At 48.1% G+C, this 17,548-nt stretch overlaps 1 protein-coding gene across 1 annotated transcript in view; it reads right to left on the minus strand.

Moving 5' to 3' along the window:
- Positions 1–17,548, minus strand: part of LOC115474075 (polycystic kidney disease protein 1-like 1) — an 889,490-nt gene that overhangs the window by 249,601 nt on the left and 622,341 nt on the right. Inside the window, exon 25 of the mRNA XM_030209391.1 lies at positions 11,607–11,785. Within this exon, the coding sequence (XP_030065251.1) occupies positions 11,607–11,785 (179 nt within the window). The remainder of the gene's footprint in view (positions 1–11,606; positions 11,786–17,548) is intronic.

Consider the following 17,548-nt stretch of genomic DNA (forward strand, 5'->3'; position numbering starts at 1 on the left):
CCGCAGGAGTTGCCTCCTTTGGGCGGATGGCCTCTGGCGGGGAGCTGGGCCCTCCTCCTCCTCACCAAAGTCCTCCGGTGCTGGAGGTGCGGCCTCTGCTGGTGCAGGTGGTGGTGGTGGTGGCAGAGGCTGGACAGCCGGTGCAGGTGGTGGTGGTGGTGCTGGCAGAGGCTGGACAGCCGGTGCAGGTGGTGGTGGTGGTGCTGGCAGAGGCTGGACAGCCGGTGCAGGTGGTGGTGGTGGTGCTGGCAGAGGCTGGACAGCTGGTGGTGGTAGAGGCTGGACAGCTGGTGCAGGTGGTGGTGGACGCGGAGGATGCACAGCTGGTGCAGGTGGTGGCGGCTGGACTGCTGGTGCTGCAGGCTGTGGAGGTTGAGGCTGGACAGATGGTGTAGGGCGTTGGCCTTGCAGGCCACTAGGGCCAGCCTCCTCTGAGTCTTCACCTGTATAGCACAAGAGTGAGGAATAGTGTTGGTGCAAATAACCCACTTTTGTCTTTCAGCATTCATATACATTGGTATGTCCCCCAACCTGATGACCCAGCAAAGAGATGGTGAGGAGAAATGGAATTGACACGGGTACGAAAGAGAGAGGCCCGCAGGCAGCTGGGTAGAGGTGGTGGATGAGCAGCCAAGAGAAGGACACCACTCACAACGTTGTGCACAAGCTGTTAGTTGTATAATTGTTAAATTGAACAACATTGCAGCATGTGTTGTGTTACTACTGACTTGCTAAACTGCATAGAACTGCTTTATGACCCCCATTACAGGCTCCTTCAGTTGAATGCATGTGGCCCACACTCAGTAGAGCACAGAGGTCACAGGAGGAACTAGGCACAGTTTGGTAATGGGAAAATAGGAGGGAGTAGTAGGGAAGGACGGCCCCCAGAGTTCTGCCACAGTAGTAACCTACACACACCCATAGGAGCCAACTGGAAAGTAGTATTGGGGGTGCTAAGCCCAGTGACCAACACTCCTCCCTGCACAGCTACATGATCTTTCCTCAATATTGGGGGTGCTCTCACACACACACAGCACCCACCCTGTCTGCTTGCTCCTATAACACACATGACCACTACCACTACTCAAATAGAGCTTACAATTAATTCTATAAATATGGGCACACAGGACAAGTAAGAGGAAACCCAATGACAACGGTAGGGATAGGGAGTAAGGGTAGAGAGCTAGTGAGTAGGGGTTACCAGGTCACAACAGCATCATAAAGGTGGCCTGTTAATATACAGAAAGACAGCCAGAGATACTCCCCCCCCACCCCCACCCCCACCCACACCCACCTCCCTCCTCCTGCCCCCCACTCCTCACCTCCCTCCCCCTGACCCCAACTTCTATAACACAAGTGTACTGCAGCACAACAGATACCCCAACTGCATAATGAAACACCTACCTGAGTCCTCAGCCTGGCCCGAGGTGTCCATGGAGCCAATCCCGTGGATGCCCTCCTGGGGTAGGAGGGAGTACACCATCAGCTCCATTGGTGTAAGGTTGGCAGTGTCATTGCCTGGGGGATTGGCCCCTGCCTTCCTCCGAACATCCCTCCTCAGCTTCCGCCACTTCCTCTTGCAGTCCTCCACGTCTCTCCCAGCATGGAAGACAGCATTCAGGCTGTCCCGTACTGCCTCCCATTCCCGCTGCTTTACTGTTGCTGCCAGCCTCTGCCCTGTGGGAGCAAACAGACTCCGGTGCCACTGTACAATTTCTTGTACCAGGAGCTCCACCTCTGCCTCGAGAAAATTACCCTTCCGGGTCGGCGGCATGCGTGGTGGCATTGTACCAATGGTGTTTTCGAAAATACGGAGTGGGCGTTTATATAGGCGCCAAGAACGCCCATTGAGACGGGGGAATAGGCGTTTCTGATTTGGGCGCTACTTTTTCAATTATACACATAATTCCTAAGCGTGCCCAGCTCAGATAGCGATTAGGAACACATGGTTTTGATTATGAGTAGATAAGTATGGGCGTCTCCACCTGCCTTCCCTTTCTTCATTGCCATTTTACCTGCCATTTCCTGCACTGAGACCTTGCCGGTTGTTCGTAATAATCATTTACAGGGTTTTACCCTCACTTAGCATGCTTGGGTACACCTGTGTATTTAGGGGGTGGGGGGGAAATAATTGTTGGCCCTCAGCCACCACGCCTTCCGTTTCCTGTCTTCCACATCGCCTGATGCTCCCTTCCTTTCTCCCATTCTCTCTGCCTGGTTGTAGCAGGCAGTGTGTGGGGGCCACGAATTTGCTACACTCACCCCAAATCAAGCACCCCTCGGTAAGGGTCATTTCAATCAGGGAGATGTGCAGCTAATGTTCCAGAAGATAAAAGGCGCACTACACAGTCTTGAAACAGACGTTCATGGTAAGCTCTCGTTTGTCTGCCACCTCTTCTCTTTGTGCTCATAGTCAAGGAGTGTGCATTCACTGTATGTATGTAGTCTGGAGTCAGATGTTAGGTAGCTCTGTTTTCACCAGGTTCCTGTGCACTGTACTGTGGGGTTGGCAGGTCCTCAGTGGTGTGGGCCAGCTGTTGGAGGTGCTGTATTGGTTCCCGGTAGCTTCCATCTTCCTTGTTTATGTGGTGTACCCCAGTCCCCATTTATGAAGTGGCCACCCATTCTCAAGGTCCATAGGCGGGGGAGGGGAGAATGATTAATGCAATGGATGTGTATAGCACTTTATGCAACACCTTCCTAAATTGCTCCATAGGTAGTAGGGTAGGGAACATGCACATTACATTGTTTTTAATCGGTAGCCTGGACAAAATGATCGAGGTGGCTACAGGTAGTGCCACTGAGGCCTATGACGTGGTGGTGAGGGAAAGGGGTGTGTGTACAGGTACCAACCCAAAGTAACTGGTGGTGGATAAAGCCTGGTGGCTGCTGTGGCCTAGTGGTTAGAGCACCAGCCTTATAATCATAAGGTTGCTGGTTCAAATCCCACCTAAGGCAAGTCACTTCAGAGACAAAGTTGGACACAAACCCAGAATACTTGAATGTAACACACCTTGGTTCACTACTGGAGAAAGTGTGATCACACCTGCAAATAATGAGCACCATTGTTATTTGTGCCCTTCCCTAACACAAGTATTACATTGCAACTGTGATGAAGTAACCATCCATCTATTGGGTTTCCCATTGTTTCCCTTTTGCTCCTCAGCATTATATACCATAGCTGATGTATTCAATGTGAAAATATGAGCCAGCTGTTTGTAGGTCCTTCTTGGGCCCCCCCCCCCCACCCCACCAATGTGGCTTGTGGGTAAAGATATGTGTCCATCAGACAGCAAACACTGTGTATGTGGTACCTGGAGTTATGTGGAAGGGTGTACCTGGCAGATCACACGTGGTACAATATTCATCTCTTATTGATGGCACTCTGTATTGTGGGTCAGTATGGTGGAGGGGAGGGAGGAAGGGAGAGAGAGATGCTGGCTGGCCATTTTTATTCATGAACACAAATATCCAGCCAGCCTCCCCGGCCCAACCCCCCTGCACATATATAGCCATGCAGGTTGGAATGAACAGGTGGCGTTCTGTCTGGCCAACATTCTCAGACATACATCACCTTCTCATTCACACAGCACATTTAATGCTATGCATATTGCTGCCTCCTTCCTCTCAACTCAACAGCACCATTTGGTGATATGTAATGCACAAGGGAGACAAACACACACACACACACCCTGATAGTTATATTATAACAAACATTTATTTGCCCCCCACCCCACCCCCACCCCCACCCCTACAAAATAACCCCAACAATGCCCTCCTCCCCCCCACAACTCCCCACACACCCCAACAATTCCCTCCCCCACCCCCCACAGAACCCCCAACATTTCCCTCCCCCCACACACACAACCCCAACAATTCCCTCCCTCCCCCCACACACACAACCTCAACATTTCCCTCCCCCCACACACAACCCCAACATTTCCCTCCCTCCCTCCCTCCCCCCACACACACATCACCAACAGGCCCCCCTATTTAAATTAAGGGTGGCCACGCCCTCTTAGTAAGGCCCTCTGTAGCAGGGCAATGAGCAGCCCCAGCAGTAACCTTAGTGGGCCCTGGAGCTGCTCATTGCCCTGCCGTAGGGCTCTCACCTCCTGCAGCAGCTGGTGCTGGCCAACTATAATCTGCTGCTGGCCATCTACCAGCTGCTGCAGGAGGCGCACTACAGTCACCGGCCCAAAGGCTGGAGGTGGCCCAGGGGACACGGACGATGGCCCAGGGGATGGAGGTGGGCCAGGGGACATTGAAGATGATGGCCCAGGAGATGGAGGTGGGCCAGGCGATGGCGCTGGCTGAGGCGATGGAGGTGCCTCAGGGGATGGAGATGGCTGAGGGGAGGGAGATGCCTCATATGGAGGTGCAGGTGGGGAGGGGTCCTGATGTATGTCCTCATCCTCATCAATGATGAGGACCCCCTCCTCCGAGTCCTCCTCCTCCTCCTCCTCCTGGTGGCCCGCCTCCTGGCCTGGCTGCTCCTCCTCCTCCTCATCCAGGTGCCCCTCCTCTTGCTGTTCCTCCTCCTCCTGCTCCTGCTCCTCCTCCTCCTCCTCCTCCTGGAGGTGGTGGCCCTCCTCATCTTGGCGCTCGGCTTCCTGCTGGTGGAGCCCTGTGTATGTAAAAGGAGTGTGATTGAGATCAGTGCATACAACATGGCTTGCATAGTGCAGTAGCTGGGTGGCGTGAGGCAGGGGATGGGGCAGGGTGTGGTAAGGCGTAGCCTATGCCCATGGGGAATGAGCTGCATCAGATGACATGACACAGAACCCTGGACCCTCCTCTGATACACACCACGCAGGACATGTTGCCATACCAAATTCATTGCTGACCAGCATGTTTGCATTGTGAGATGCAACGAGGGGTTGATGGGCAGTTGTTGTAGGAGTTATTGGGGGGGGGGGCAGTGGGAAGGGTGTTGAGCACAATTCTTTTATGTGAGTTAGGCCATAACATGCAGTAAAAGTAGGGCCTCAGGCAACTGTACCAGGACACACTAATCAGCCACCACAGTAAGGGGAATAGTAAAGTGTGGCATATCATCTCATTCATCTCGGGGGGATGGTGGGACGTTGCAAGCACGCTCATGGGAGAACCCCTGCAACCTGCATCCTTGATCTGGGACAGATATGGTATTACTAGGTGGCTATTAGGCACATGGGAAGTGATATTGTACAACACATTTGCTTTATTCATGAAATGTATGTAGTAATCTGTACAGGTGTCCTGTTTTTGAATACTTACGGCGAGCCCTGAGGTGCCTTCGCACCGCCCGGATGAGGTCGGGCCTCTCCCGCCTCACCCTGCGGAACCGCCTCCGCAGGGACTCCAGGTCCCGGTGGACTCCAAAGCGTCTGTAAGATATAAGTTTGGAGAGCAGGGGTCAGGGGTGTTGGTCCTTTTTGTCCTCTGCACACATTCATTTGCTATTCACATACCAGAGAGAGAGGGTCTACAGTGTTGGGGGGGGGGGGGGCACCTCCATTGGTAGTGAATCATAGGAGCCACCTTTTTTCCATTTTGGGGGGTGGAACCCCCAGTGGAGATGACCCCTCCCTCCATACATATTTGATATTGGGGGTGGGGTGGTGAAGCACCCACAGCAGCCACCGAGTTGGTTCCTATGCAGATGATGCCAGAGAGGTGGCCATGAGGCCAGACAGTACCGTTTGTATACATTATAATGTATGCTTGTTAAACTACTTTATATGTGTTATCATGACCATGTTATAAAGTATGGTATAGGTTTCATTGGTCTCATGCTTCCACTATTCGGAGGCTCCAAAGAGGGGTTGGAAAATGTGGCCTTCACATAACTAACGAAATTGTCACATAACACTAATATAATAGTCACATACCTAACCTAACGAAATACATTCTTGTAGGGATGTGGGAATGGTGGTCGTTTCAATAACATACAAATTATTGGTGATTGTGCATGTTCCTATATTACTCATGATCCTTGCATGGACACTCCAGTTACTGCTGGTAACATTGATGACGGAGCTGTTATATGTGTAGGTACAGGAGGGGAGGGGGGTTGGGCCATAACCTTACCTCTCTAACCGTTCCCGGATGCGGGACCAGGCTCGCATGGCCTGCAGCCTGGGGGGCAGATGGTGGTGCTGGATAAATAGGCGATGTCGGTGCCTTAGGCACAGCCGGACGAGCATCAAGCTCTCCTCCTGGCCAAAATTGGGCTCTCGCCGTTGTGCCATTTTTCCACGTGTTGGAAAAGAAGTGCCTTATATAGACGACCTTGCGTGAGGGACGTCGTTTCATGCACAGCTCCATATATGGATGACCATTCCATATATGGCCCCTATCAGCACGTGGACGCCCTCGTAAGCATAGACGTCTTTGACGTGCACATGCCTGCAGGAGTGTGAAACGTGCCTTCTATAGATGTGTATGACGCACCCCACCCGACCCTTTTCACATATACACAATATACATTTACTGCATGTTCAGTAGGTGTACAGTGCATGCAGATCCGCACATTCAGATGGGCACATATGATGAATGTATGGGTGGAGCAGCATGATATGTCTGTAGTTGACACATATATGCGTTCGTCATATATTTCCGTACCTGGATGGCCTGAACAACATGTACTGTACTTGCGATACACCTATGTACATTATTTTACACACCACGTGATTTGGTCGTTTGCACCTGCAATAGTCGACCGTGTTAGGGCGCCCAATTTAGTCACGCTTATGCGCTCGTCATTTGATTGTTTTCTTACAGGGATAATCGATTGTCGAAAAACGCCCACACTATTTTTCCATTATACAGGTCTATTTTTGGACGTTATCGTAAGAACGCCCTAATTCGTACTTGGACGATCTTTCCATTTTGCCCCTCTATGTGACTAGCCTGAAGTGGCAAAACTAACAGAAGATGTTCAAGAGGAAATATCTACAGCATATTCATTAACAGCTCAGCAGAAAATACCATTATCAACCCACCACAGGCACATCAGAGACACGGCAGCAGAACTGAACTTTGAGCAGCTGGCAAAGGCTTGGTCAACAGACCTGAGCACAAATCTACCCACAGAAATATTTCAAGGGTACGTCCTAAAAATGCGAAATTCCACAAACTTCACATGGTGCTGGGAAATGCAGTATAGATTTGCACTGAGAATGCATATAGCACCAAGAAGGGCCTTCCACATGGGATTGTCCCCAGCGGGAGAATGCCCAAAATGCAACGCAGTGGGCGCAACATTAAGACACGTGTTTTGGACTTGCCCTCTCATCAACCGGTTCTGGAAAATACTGCTTCAAAGAACTTCACAGTACAGTGAAGCTGAACTGTAAATTACTCTTTGATCACTTTAGCACAACAAACAGTGGATCCAAAACAAAGTCCTCTCACAATGAGTGTCTTCCTGAACAAGGGCTTTATTCAAATCTTCAGATTTGAATAAAGCCCTTGTTCAGGAAGACACTCATTGTGAGAGGACTTTGTTTTGGATCCACTGTTTGTTTGCTTGTCTTTGTTCTCCTGTGGAGAGATCACCTTCTGTGGGTGTTTGCCACTTTAGCACAACACCTCAGGCACCAAGAGGATTTAAAGACTTTGCAAAAAGGGCTACCATAGTGGCAAAGAAGGTGATTCTAACAGGAAATCGCCCACGATCGCTCAGTGGAGAGCACGGATGATACAATTAATGAGGATGGAGAGAGTGGAAAACCCAAAGATAGACAACAAAAATGGCCAAAGATTTCAACAGAGATGGTCAGCATTTTGGCAGGCCCTAACACCTGCAGCGAGAGGACATTTATTGAACATTTAAGAATAAATAAAATAACAAGGACTAAGGGGAGGTGAATTGATAAGCAAAACAACGAGAAGGGAACGTGATTAAGAAAGCTGGGGGGGGGGGGGGGGGGGAGGAGAAGATTGACAACATTAGCAGTAAAACCGCATGATCGGGGAGAGTCCTAAGAGCCAAAGCTCTCCCTGTTCCATAGCAGGTAAAGACACTTGACTATATAAATAAAGCATGTTAAAGAATAATAATACTGTTAACTCTGCAGAAAAAGAACTTATGTTCAAGGGTGGGGTAGAGGAGAAGGGATGGGAAGATTAAGGAATAAAGATAAAAGATTCGATGTTGATACAATACTCTTCTTAGAAACATGTGAATGTAATATTTTGTTTTCAATGTCAATAAAGATGATTTAAACATTAAAAAATAAGAGCCCATGTACCTTCCATGGCTACGCCCCCTTCTGAGTTGTGCATTATGGGATTTGGGTGCACATCCCAGGTATACTGTAACACTGCATGCAAATTTTAGAAATGCCCCTGACCCGCCCATGTACCTCTCATGGACATGCCCCCTTCTCAGTTGTGAACTATGGGATTTGGGTGCACATCCCCAGAGTTCTGGAGCACTGCATGCAAATTTTAGGAATGCCACTGACCCGCCCAAGTACCTCCCATGGCCACGCCCCCTTCTGAGTTGTGCACTATGGAATTTGGGTGCACATTGTTATAGAATAGCGCATAGCAAGAAGTGCATGCAAATTCAAATTGGCGTCAATTAGTGCCAATTAGCGCCCAATTATTGGCACGAATTGGCTTATTAGCCAATTTAGTTGGGTGCACATTTTGGATCAATGCCCAAATATTGATGCCCAATTTTAAGTACATATATCATGTATAGGATCCAGGGGTAAGCGCTTGCTCTTATCCAGATGTGTGTGTATATAGAGTTGAACTAAGTACAGTGCACTCCATTTAAGTGCACGTCGGATAAGCGCATGCTCTGTTTAACTGCATGCTGTACTTCGGTCCCGTTTTTGGCACCATCAATTTCTATGGGGACAAACTTCGGTTTAGCGCACCACTGATAAGTGCAAGATTCGCTTATATGCATGGTTTAAGACCGCTCCTCTGCAGGAAAGACTCCGCATAAGCGCGCGAACAGAATATGGAAGCCGATTGGCACCTGACAACCAATGAGATTTCAAATTTACTGCCCCTTTAACTGCCACAGGCAGAATAAGTGAAAGAATGTTGTTAGAGTGTACACTGGGGTCGTTGTTGTCGCTGCGGCGGAACTGTAAGACTAACACTGGCTGAACGAATAGAAGTTCTTAAAAAATTAGAAAACAAACAAAGTCAAACATCTATTGCTAAAGAATATGGTGTCAATCCCAGTCAAATTTCACGTGTCTTGAAGCAGAAAGACCAGCTTCTGGAAGACTGGCAAAACTGTCAGGCTCGCCCAGTGGAGGTGTGAGCTCTTGTGCCTGATGGAGGAGGATTCCTCACCGAGCTGTTGGCCAACCCCGAGTTCCCCCTGTGTCCCCCTCCATTCCCAGAAGCAAACAGCAGAGAGAACTGAGTCCAGAACAAAGTCCACGGGGCACGGCCAAGCAACGGGCAGAAGCAGGATCAGGAGTCAACAGAGGTCAGTACCGGGCAGCAAGCAGTAGCAGATCCAGGAACAGGCAAAGGTCAATACCAGGCAGCAAAGAGAAGTAGATCTAGAAGCACTGCAACTACCCAGGAAACAGAGTAGAAGCCAAAGCATGGGAGGACTGGAGGCAGGGCTTTAAATAGGACAGGAATTAGGCCCAAAGATGCACAGCTGTCTTCAAGATGGCTGCCCCCACCAGAGACGTCCTCAAGCCCACATATGGACCTCCTTCCTGGGGCTGCCCAGCTCCAAGATGGCCGCCCTATCCTGGAGATGCCAACATCCAAGATGGCCGCCATCTCCTCAGATGCTCATACCTTGCGCAAGCAGGGAACATGACACAAAACAATACAAATCCACAACGGAAACAAAAACGGGCGGGAAAAGCTGAGAGGTAGAAGATGCTCTTCTTCGGTGGTTTTCTCGAGCCAGGAGCAGATAGTTTCCTGTCAGTGGTCCACTGCTTATGGAGAAAGCTAACCAGCTAGCTGAAAGTCTTGCACTAACTGAATTCAAAGTCACTGTTGGATGGTTGGAAAGATGGAAGGAGAGGAACAACATAAAATTCAAGAAACAGCATGGTGATAAACAAGACGCTGATGACTTTGGTGCTGAAAATTGGGTTGTTTCAGTTCTTCCTACCATCTTGAACGAGTTTGCACCTCGTGACATTTTCAATGCTGACGAAAACGGTCTCTACTGGCGAGTGATTCCTGATGGAACACTTGCATTCAAATATGCCGAAACTACTGACGATCCCCCTTTGCTGCAATATGGATGGGAGTGAGAAGTTGGAACCCCTCGTCATTGGAAAGAGCAAACAGCCCTGTTGCTTCAAGAAAGTTAAGCGACTTCCTGTGTCATACGAGGCTAACGCAAATTTGTGGATGACTGGGGAGATTTGGAAGCAGTGGCTAAAGAAGTTAGACACTAGAATGCGGGCACAAAAGTGTCAGATTTTGTTGCTTTGTGATAATTGTGTCAGGCTGTCTAATGTCAAGGTGGTCTTCCTGCCACCAAACACTACCTCTCTGATCCAACCTATATGGATCAGGGCATAATAGCCAATTTCAAACAACATTATCGGGCTCTTGTGCTACGTCGTCTGATGAGCGTTATGGATGACCAGACTGGCAAGGATAAACGTGCTGTTGAACTGGCTCGTAATCTATCACTGTTGGATTCCCTACATATGCAGAAAAAAGCCTGGAATCATGTTACACAGGCAACCATTGTGAACTGCTACAAGTGGGCAAGCTTTGTTAAGGATGTGGAGAGGGACGAAACAGATGCAGCTGTTGCAAACGAATCAGATGAACAGGTTATTGACATCCCAGCCGGTGTTACTTGAAGAGGAGTTTCATCACTACGTAGCTGTTGATTATGATCTACAAACAGCTGACGACAGCACTGATGTTGAGATATGCTCCTACACGCAGGCAACAACGGCTGATGATGAAACAGATGAAGAAATGAGCAGCGAGGCAAATGCTGACGAAATTCAACAACCTCCTCCTGTCACTTTTGCAAGAGATCTGGAGAGTCTCAACACCGTGCGGGCCTATCTGGAGGCCACTGGATGTGCTATGACAGTTTTTACCGTCTGGCAGATGTAGTCTATGGAACTCACAGACCCAACTTGATTACTTCAAGTAAGCCTAATGTCAGTTAATGGAGACTGTATACTGTACGTATAATAATAAACAGTACTGTAATATGTTTATCAGATGTCAAGCTTCTTTGGATCACAACGGTTAAATGCACACTCCAGTTAACTGCATGCATTTCTTTGGTCTCAGACCCTTGCACTTAAGTGGATTGCACTGTATTCCTAAGGTGCTTTACGTAACACAATTGTCTGTTACAAAGAGAGAAATTAAGTAATTTAAAGTAAACTGTCATCTTCAAACTTGCTGTTTTACACCTGACTACTACCATCTGATAGTGGACATAACTTTACAGATAGCATTCCTGCTCAGTGATTTACTGATTTTTAACCTTGGTGTGAGCAAGCATGCTGTGAATTTAATCTAGTTTTCTTATCTGTTTGGTTACATTAAGTATATGCTTTGTGACCCATATATTTGGATATATAAATAAGAAATTGGACAAGTTTGCAAGAAATGGTGATGAGGTGATTCCATTAGCTTACCTTGACCTGCCAAGGTTCTTTATAACTCTCCTTCCTGTATAACACTGTGTCTGACCACACTGGTGATATATTTCAGGTTGAATCACCTCATTTCTTTCCATGCTTGATGTGTTAGTATCTTCAGATACTTGGATTTCTGGGCTATATCGAGGCACACAATTCAAAGTAAGGGGAGGAAACTGTAATATGAACAAGAAAGGAGACATATAAATCTAAAATAGAAAAATAAAAATAGAGAACAGGTAAAATAACTTTCTCCACCACCCAAAAGCCCCTTTTGCCTCTACCTCCTTAACCAGTCCCATACACCCAACCACTTTGATCTTTCCTATCACTCAGCCTCATCATGAAGCTTCCTGTCTGAATGACAAGGAAGAGTCAAGCTTGGTTTTACTCTCATGGCATACAAGGACCTTCCATTTTCTTAAGGATTACATGTATGCAGTGGATCAAAGACCAGGATAATGATAACGATAATACAACATGTATATTCTGCTCATGCCTTAATTCAGAGCAGATTACAAGACTATAACTAGACATACCTAGGAAAATAAAATCATAAAATTAAAACAGAATCACACAGTGTGGTGAAACAGGGGGTTTCTCTTGTTTGGCAGCAGGTGGTGTTTGTTCTGTGTTTTAAAGCTGTTGCAGAGAAAGCTGTTTCTTTTTCAGTTTAGCCCTCTGGAAAGGCAACCTGCAGTACCATTGGCCAGATACTTTCAAAGTTGGTGCTGTGAGCTCTGATTTACCCTGGAGTTCAAATCCAGTCAGGAGGTACTGGATTTTCCCAAGGTTCAGAAAGGGAGTGCAGAGGGAAAGCATCTCTGCCCTGATGCCCTGTTCAAGAACTGTGAGCAGTTGTTTTCCTAAAACTCCCCAGGTGTTAGCCAGGTAGTGACAAAGTGTTTAGATTGTTTTAATATTGATCTTAGTCAGTTACCAGTTATTGTGTGTTCTTTTTCCACCTGTTTTATATCGTCCACTGTTCTATTTCTGTAATAATAAACCTATTAGTTTATTAGCTCTGATGTCTTAGACAGATCAAGAATCCTGGTGGTTTGTGTTTTGGGGTCTGTGAGTGCTTTCTAGGAACTATGGGACCCTGGGAGTGTGGCCCCATTGTTCTAGAAATCAATGGGGAATAACTTGAGAGTGGGAGATTTGCCCAGAGGCACAAGGGACCCAGTCAGTCGGAGGAGGGTGTCAGTGTAGAGAACGTGCCCAAGTGCAGGCAGGCCTGAGCAGAGCTGGGGACAGACCCTCCAGGAGGCCGCAGGGTTAACTCCAGGTGGGAGCTAGGCGTTTCGTAACAGACCTTTGTCCTTTTTTGTAGCAGCATGGTGGGATAGTCAGGCTCAGTGTGTGGGGTGAGGGTCACCATTCACTGAGTGGTTCACCTCCAGACACAAAGCACAGTGAACAAGTGCACCAGTAATAGGGTCCCTTCTACATTCAGTTTTTTTAGGTAGGAGATGTAACCAAAAGACAAGATATGCTTAACCTAACACATGAGTTACTGGATGACCTCAGCAAGGAGCGGCAGGACCTGCCTGTGCAGAATTCTCCTAGGGAGAGACCAGACTCTTTGTGGGCAGAGACCCGTGAGTTGGCAGGGCCGGATGCCACACCAGCAGATCTAAATGGCAGAGTGACAGCGACTAGACCTGTTGGTAGAGTGACAGCAGCTACATCAACAGCGGCATGAAAATAGTAAATTCCAGTTGCGGCGTGAGGAGTGTGAGTGGAAATTCCAGCTGCAGAAAATGAATGGTTTATATCCAAAGTTCCAGCCCAACCCCTGCACCAAGGCCAGAGACAGGATCCACAGCCCAGATCAGGCCTAACTTGTTTGCGTAATTTGATGACACCCGGGGTGACATAGATGGATTTCTTTTTTTTTGTTAAGTTTAGTTTTAATTTTATTGAAATATAATAAAGCTGAGTAAATACAACATCAGAACCAACCACAAGTTAGGTTCCAAATAATAAACAAGGATGATACAAACAGATAACTGACATTCCTTTTATCGTAACAAACCCAGCCCCCCACTTTCCCCCCTCCCATACCTCCTTCCCCAACACACCAGCATCTATGAATTAAGCAGAGAAGAGTCAGGGTGAGATGATCACAAAACGTATGGATCCCAAATGCGATGATAGGATAATATACTACCCTTACGCAAAGCTGTAAGCTTAGACATCAAATGGATGTAATCCAGCTTACGTAATATCAGAGAAAGGCCAGGTAAAGATCGCTGTTTCCATGCTGCCGCCAATACTAATTTACTGGCCACAAACACTTATGTAACTAACCGGTGAGTGTTCAAGTTTCCACCCTGCGTTTAACATGCAGAAGACAGTGTTCCATTTTCTTGGGATAGGTGATCTTATTCAAGCTAAACATAAATTTCAAAACTTTGGTCCAAAATTTTTGTGCAGAAGGAAAAGACCACCAAATATGATACATATCCCCCTCCCCCCCAAACTGGCACCAACATAGGGCTGATCCCACTTTGAACATTTTAACCAGTCTCTGGGGAGTATACCATTCTCTACAAGGGCACTGGACACCGACACTTTAAGCGAAAACAAAAAAAGGGGTGGGGAAAATAGACTCTATTCAAACAATGGGGCAGACGTATAGATTAGTTAAAACAATGATTTTTATTGTGAATAGGTGATACTCAGGAAGATAATGGCATAAAGAAATGCACAGTTCCTCCTTAAGAGCGAGCGAGTGGCGATGCAAAAATCTCAAGAATATTTGCAAATCCATCTATGTCACCCCGGGTGTCATCTTCCTGAGTGTTACCCATCTAACCATTGAATACTCCTTTGGAAGAAAGGATTGTGTATCCCTTAGTGTTTTTTCCCCAGTGTGCCAATCACCTCAAAGATTGAAACACTTCCGGAAGACTCCTGAGCATAGGCACCGACTCCGTGGGTGCTGTGGGTGCTCAAGCACCCCCAATATTTTCAAACCTGCCCTCCTTGCTTTCCTGCTGCTCAGCCAGTGCTTAAAACTAATTTTACGTGACTAAACGGCAGTGAAAGAAGCAGAGTACAGGCTCCGTCTTCACCTTTCTTCTTCCCTCTCAGCTGTGCTCCTGCCCTTGCGTAAACAGGAAATGAGGGCGGGACCACAGCTGAGAGGGAAGAAGAAAGGTGAAGACGGAGCCGGCTGTACTCTGCCTCTTTCGTTCAGTCAGGTAAAATTAGTTTTAAGAGGTAGGGCAGGGAAGAAATCGCTGAACATTGATGCTGGGCAGGGGACAGGGGAGAGAGGAGAGTTGCTGAACATGAGTACAGGGGAGGGCAGGGGAGAGAGGAGAGTTGCTGAACATGGATACAGGGGAGGGCATGGGGCAGGGGAGAGAGTAGAATTGCTGAACATGGATACAGGGGAGGGCAGGGGGCAGGGGAGAGAGGAGACTTGCTGAACATGGATACAGGGGAGGGCAGGGGAGAGAGGAGACTTGCTGAACATGGATACAGGGGAGGGCATGGGGCAGGGGAGACAGGAGACTTGCTGAACATGGATACAGGGGAGGGCAGGGGAGAGAGGAGAGTTGCTGAACATGGATACAGGGGAGGACGGGAGAGAGGAGAGTTGCTGAACATGAGTACAGGGGAGGGCAGGGGAGAGAGGAGAGTTGCTGAACATGGATACAGGGGAGGACGGGAGAGAGGAGAGTTGCTGAACATGGATACAGGGGAGGGCAGGGGACAGGGGAGAGAGGAGAGTTGCTGAACATGAGTACAGGGGAGAGCAGGGGGCAGGGGAGAGAGGAGAGTTGCTGAACATGGATACAGGGGAGGGCAGGGGACAGGGGAGAGTTGCTGAACCTGGGTAGAGGGGGAGGGCAGGGGGCAGGGGAGAGAGGAGAGCTGCTGAACATGGATACAGGGGAGGGCAGGGGACAGGGGAGAGAGGAGAGCTGCTGAACATGGATACAGGGGAGGGCAGGGGACAGAGGAGAGTTGCTGAACATGGATACAGGGGAGGGCAGGGGAGAGAGGAGAGTTACTGAACATGGATACAGGGGAGGGCAGGGGACAGGGGAGAGAGGAGAGCTGCTGAACATGGATACAGGGGAGGGCAGGGGACAGAGGAGAGTTGCTGAACATGGATACAGGGGAGGGCAGGGGAGAGAGGAGAGTTACTGAACATGGATACAGGGGAGGGCAGGGGGCAGGGGAGAGAAGAGAGTTGCTGAACATGGATACAGGGGAGGGCAGGGGACAGAGGAGACTTGCTGAACATGGATACAGGGGAGGGCATGGGGCAGGGGAGAGAGGAAGTGAGATGAACATGGATGGAGGGGCGGAGAGAGGAAAAATGGTGGACATGGATGAAGGAGAGGGAAGAGAGAGGAAGGAGTTGCATATGGATGGAGGAGAGTGAAGAAAGAGGAAGGAGAGGCATACTGACAGAGATGAGGGAAAGGAAAAAGAGGAGAAAAACTACACATGGATGGAGAAAATAGACGCCGGATGGAAAGAGGGAAGAGAGGGGGCAGATGCTGGATGGAAAGGAGAGAGAGAGGGGGCAGATACTGGATGGAAAGGGGGAAGAGAGGGGGCGGATGCTGGAAGGAAAAGGAGGAGAGAGGGGGTAGACGATGGATGGAAAGGGGGGAAAGTTAAAGATTGAGGAAAGAAAAAACAAGAGACTGGGACCAACACAATTAGAAACAGTAAACGGCCAGACCACAAAGGTAGGAAAAAATGAATTTTATTTTTAGTTTAGGATAAAATAGTGTGGTAGCTGTGTTAATAAATACAGAAAATGGAAGTAATGTTTACTGGACTAATTTTAATACATTTTTGACTAATGTTTAGAGACCAAACCCTCCTTTCTTGTGTCAGAACAGAATACCATAACAGCAGTATACTGTCCTGACCTGAGGAAAAAGGTTTTGGCCTTTGAAAGCTAATTGAAAAATGTATTTAGTCCACTAAAATGATATCATATTTTCTATTTTTGTTTTATTTGTTAACCTATCATATAGTGATTGAAATATGTCAGTTTTTGAAATTTGCATCTCTTTATATTTGCACAGTACAGGGGGGTTGAGGGGTGGGACTGTTCAGGGAAGAAGTCCTGGTGCAGGTTGCAGGCAGCCTATCAGTGGCGCTGTGTAATACATGGGATTGAAGGTCAGCTGGGGATGGAATGAGTGGAATGTTTTGGCTGTAATTATGTGTTGATATTCTCTGTTATGGGAAACAGGGAAACAGGCTAGTTGTTTAAGGGATGCCAGCACCTCTGGGAAAGGCACCTTCACCTCTAGGAAAGGCACCTTCAACCTGTGCAGGTCTGGGAGAGTTATTCTCTGTTATGGGAAACAGGCTGGTTGTTTAAGGGATGCCAGCTTGTGCAAGTCTGGGAAAGGCACCTCTGTTTCACACTATAAAAGAGGGTGGAGCACTGACCTTCTTTAGAAGCTTGCCTGAACGTAAGGGACGCCTGGTTCAGTGATGTCCCTGCAATCTCTGAGGAAGAGCTAGTGCTTCCCTGGTGGTCTTCCCAGATGCTGACTGAATTGCAGGTGCTGTAAGTATCTTGGTGTATGTGTTCACATATGTATCACCAATAAAAGCGATATACCGCATATTGTGTCTGGTGGCTTTTGTGTTGTCATAAGCACAGCGCCCCCTAGTGTTACAATTTGGCGTAGTCGGCAGGATATCGCATTGTTGTTACGGTGATTACATTTGTGAATATATACTTGTTTTATTGTTTTATTGTTTTATGAATATGTTGAAGAAAGGGAAGAAGAGCAAATCTCATCAGGAGGCTGTGCAGGCACAGCTTCCGCAGCTGTTTGCAATTCCTGGATGGGATAAATACCCATATCAGGCATTGGCAACAGAATGGGCGACAGATACGGGGTTGAGTGAGAATTGGGAGGTATGTTTAGAAGAGGGAATGTGTG

This window comes from Microcaecilia unicolor, chromosome 1, assembly GCF_901765095.1.
Source record: "Microcaecilia unicolor chromosome 1, aMicUni1.1, whole genome shotgun sequence".
NCBI classification, from domain to species: Eukaryota; Metazoa; Chordata; class Amphibia; order Gymnophiona; family Siphonopidae; genus Microcaecilia; species Microcaecilia unicolor.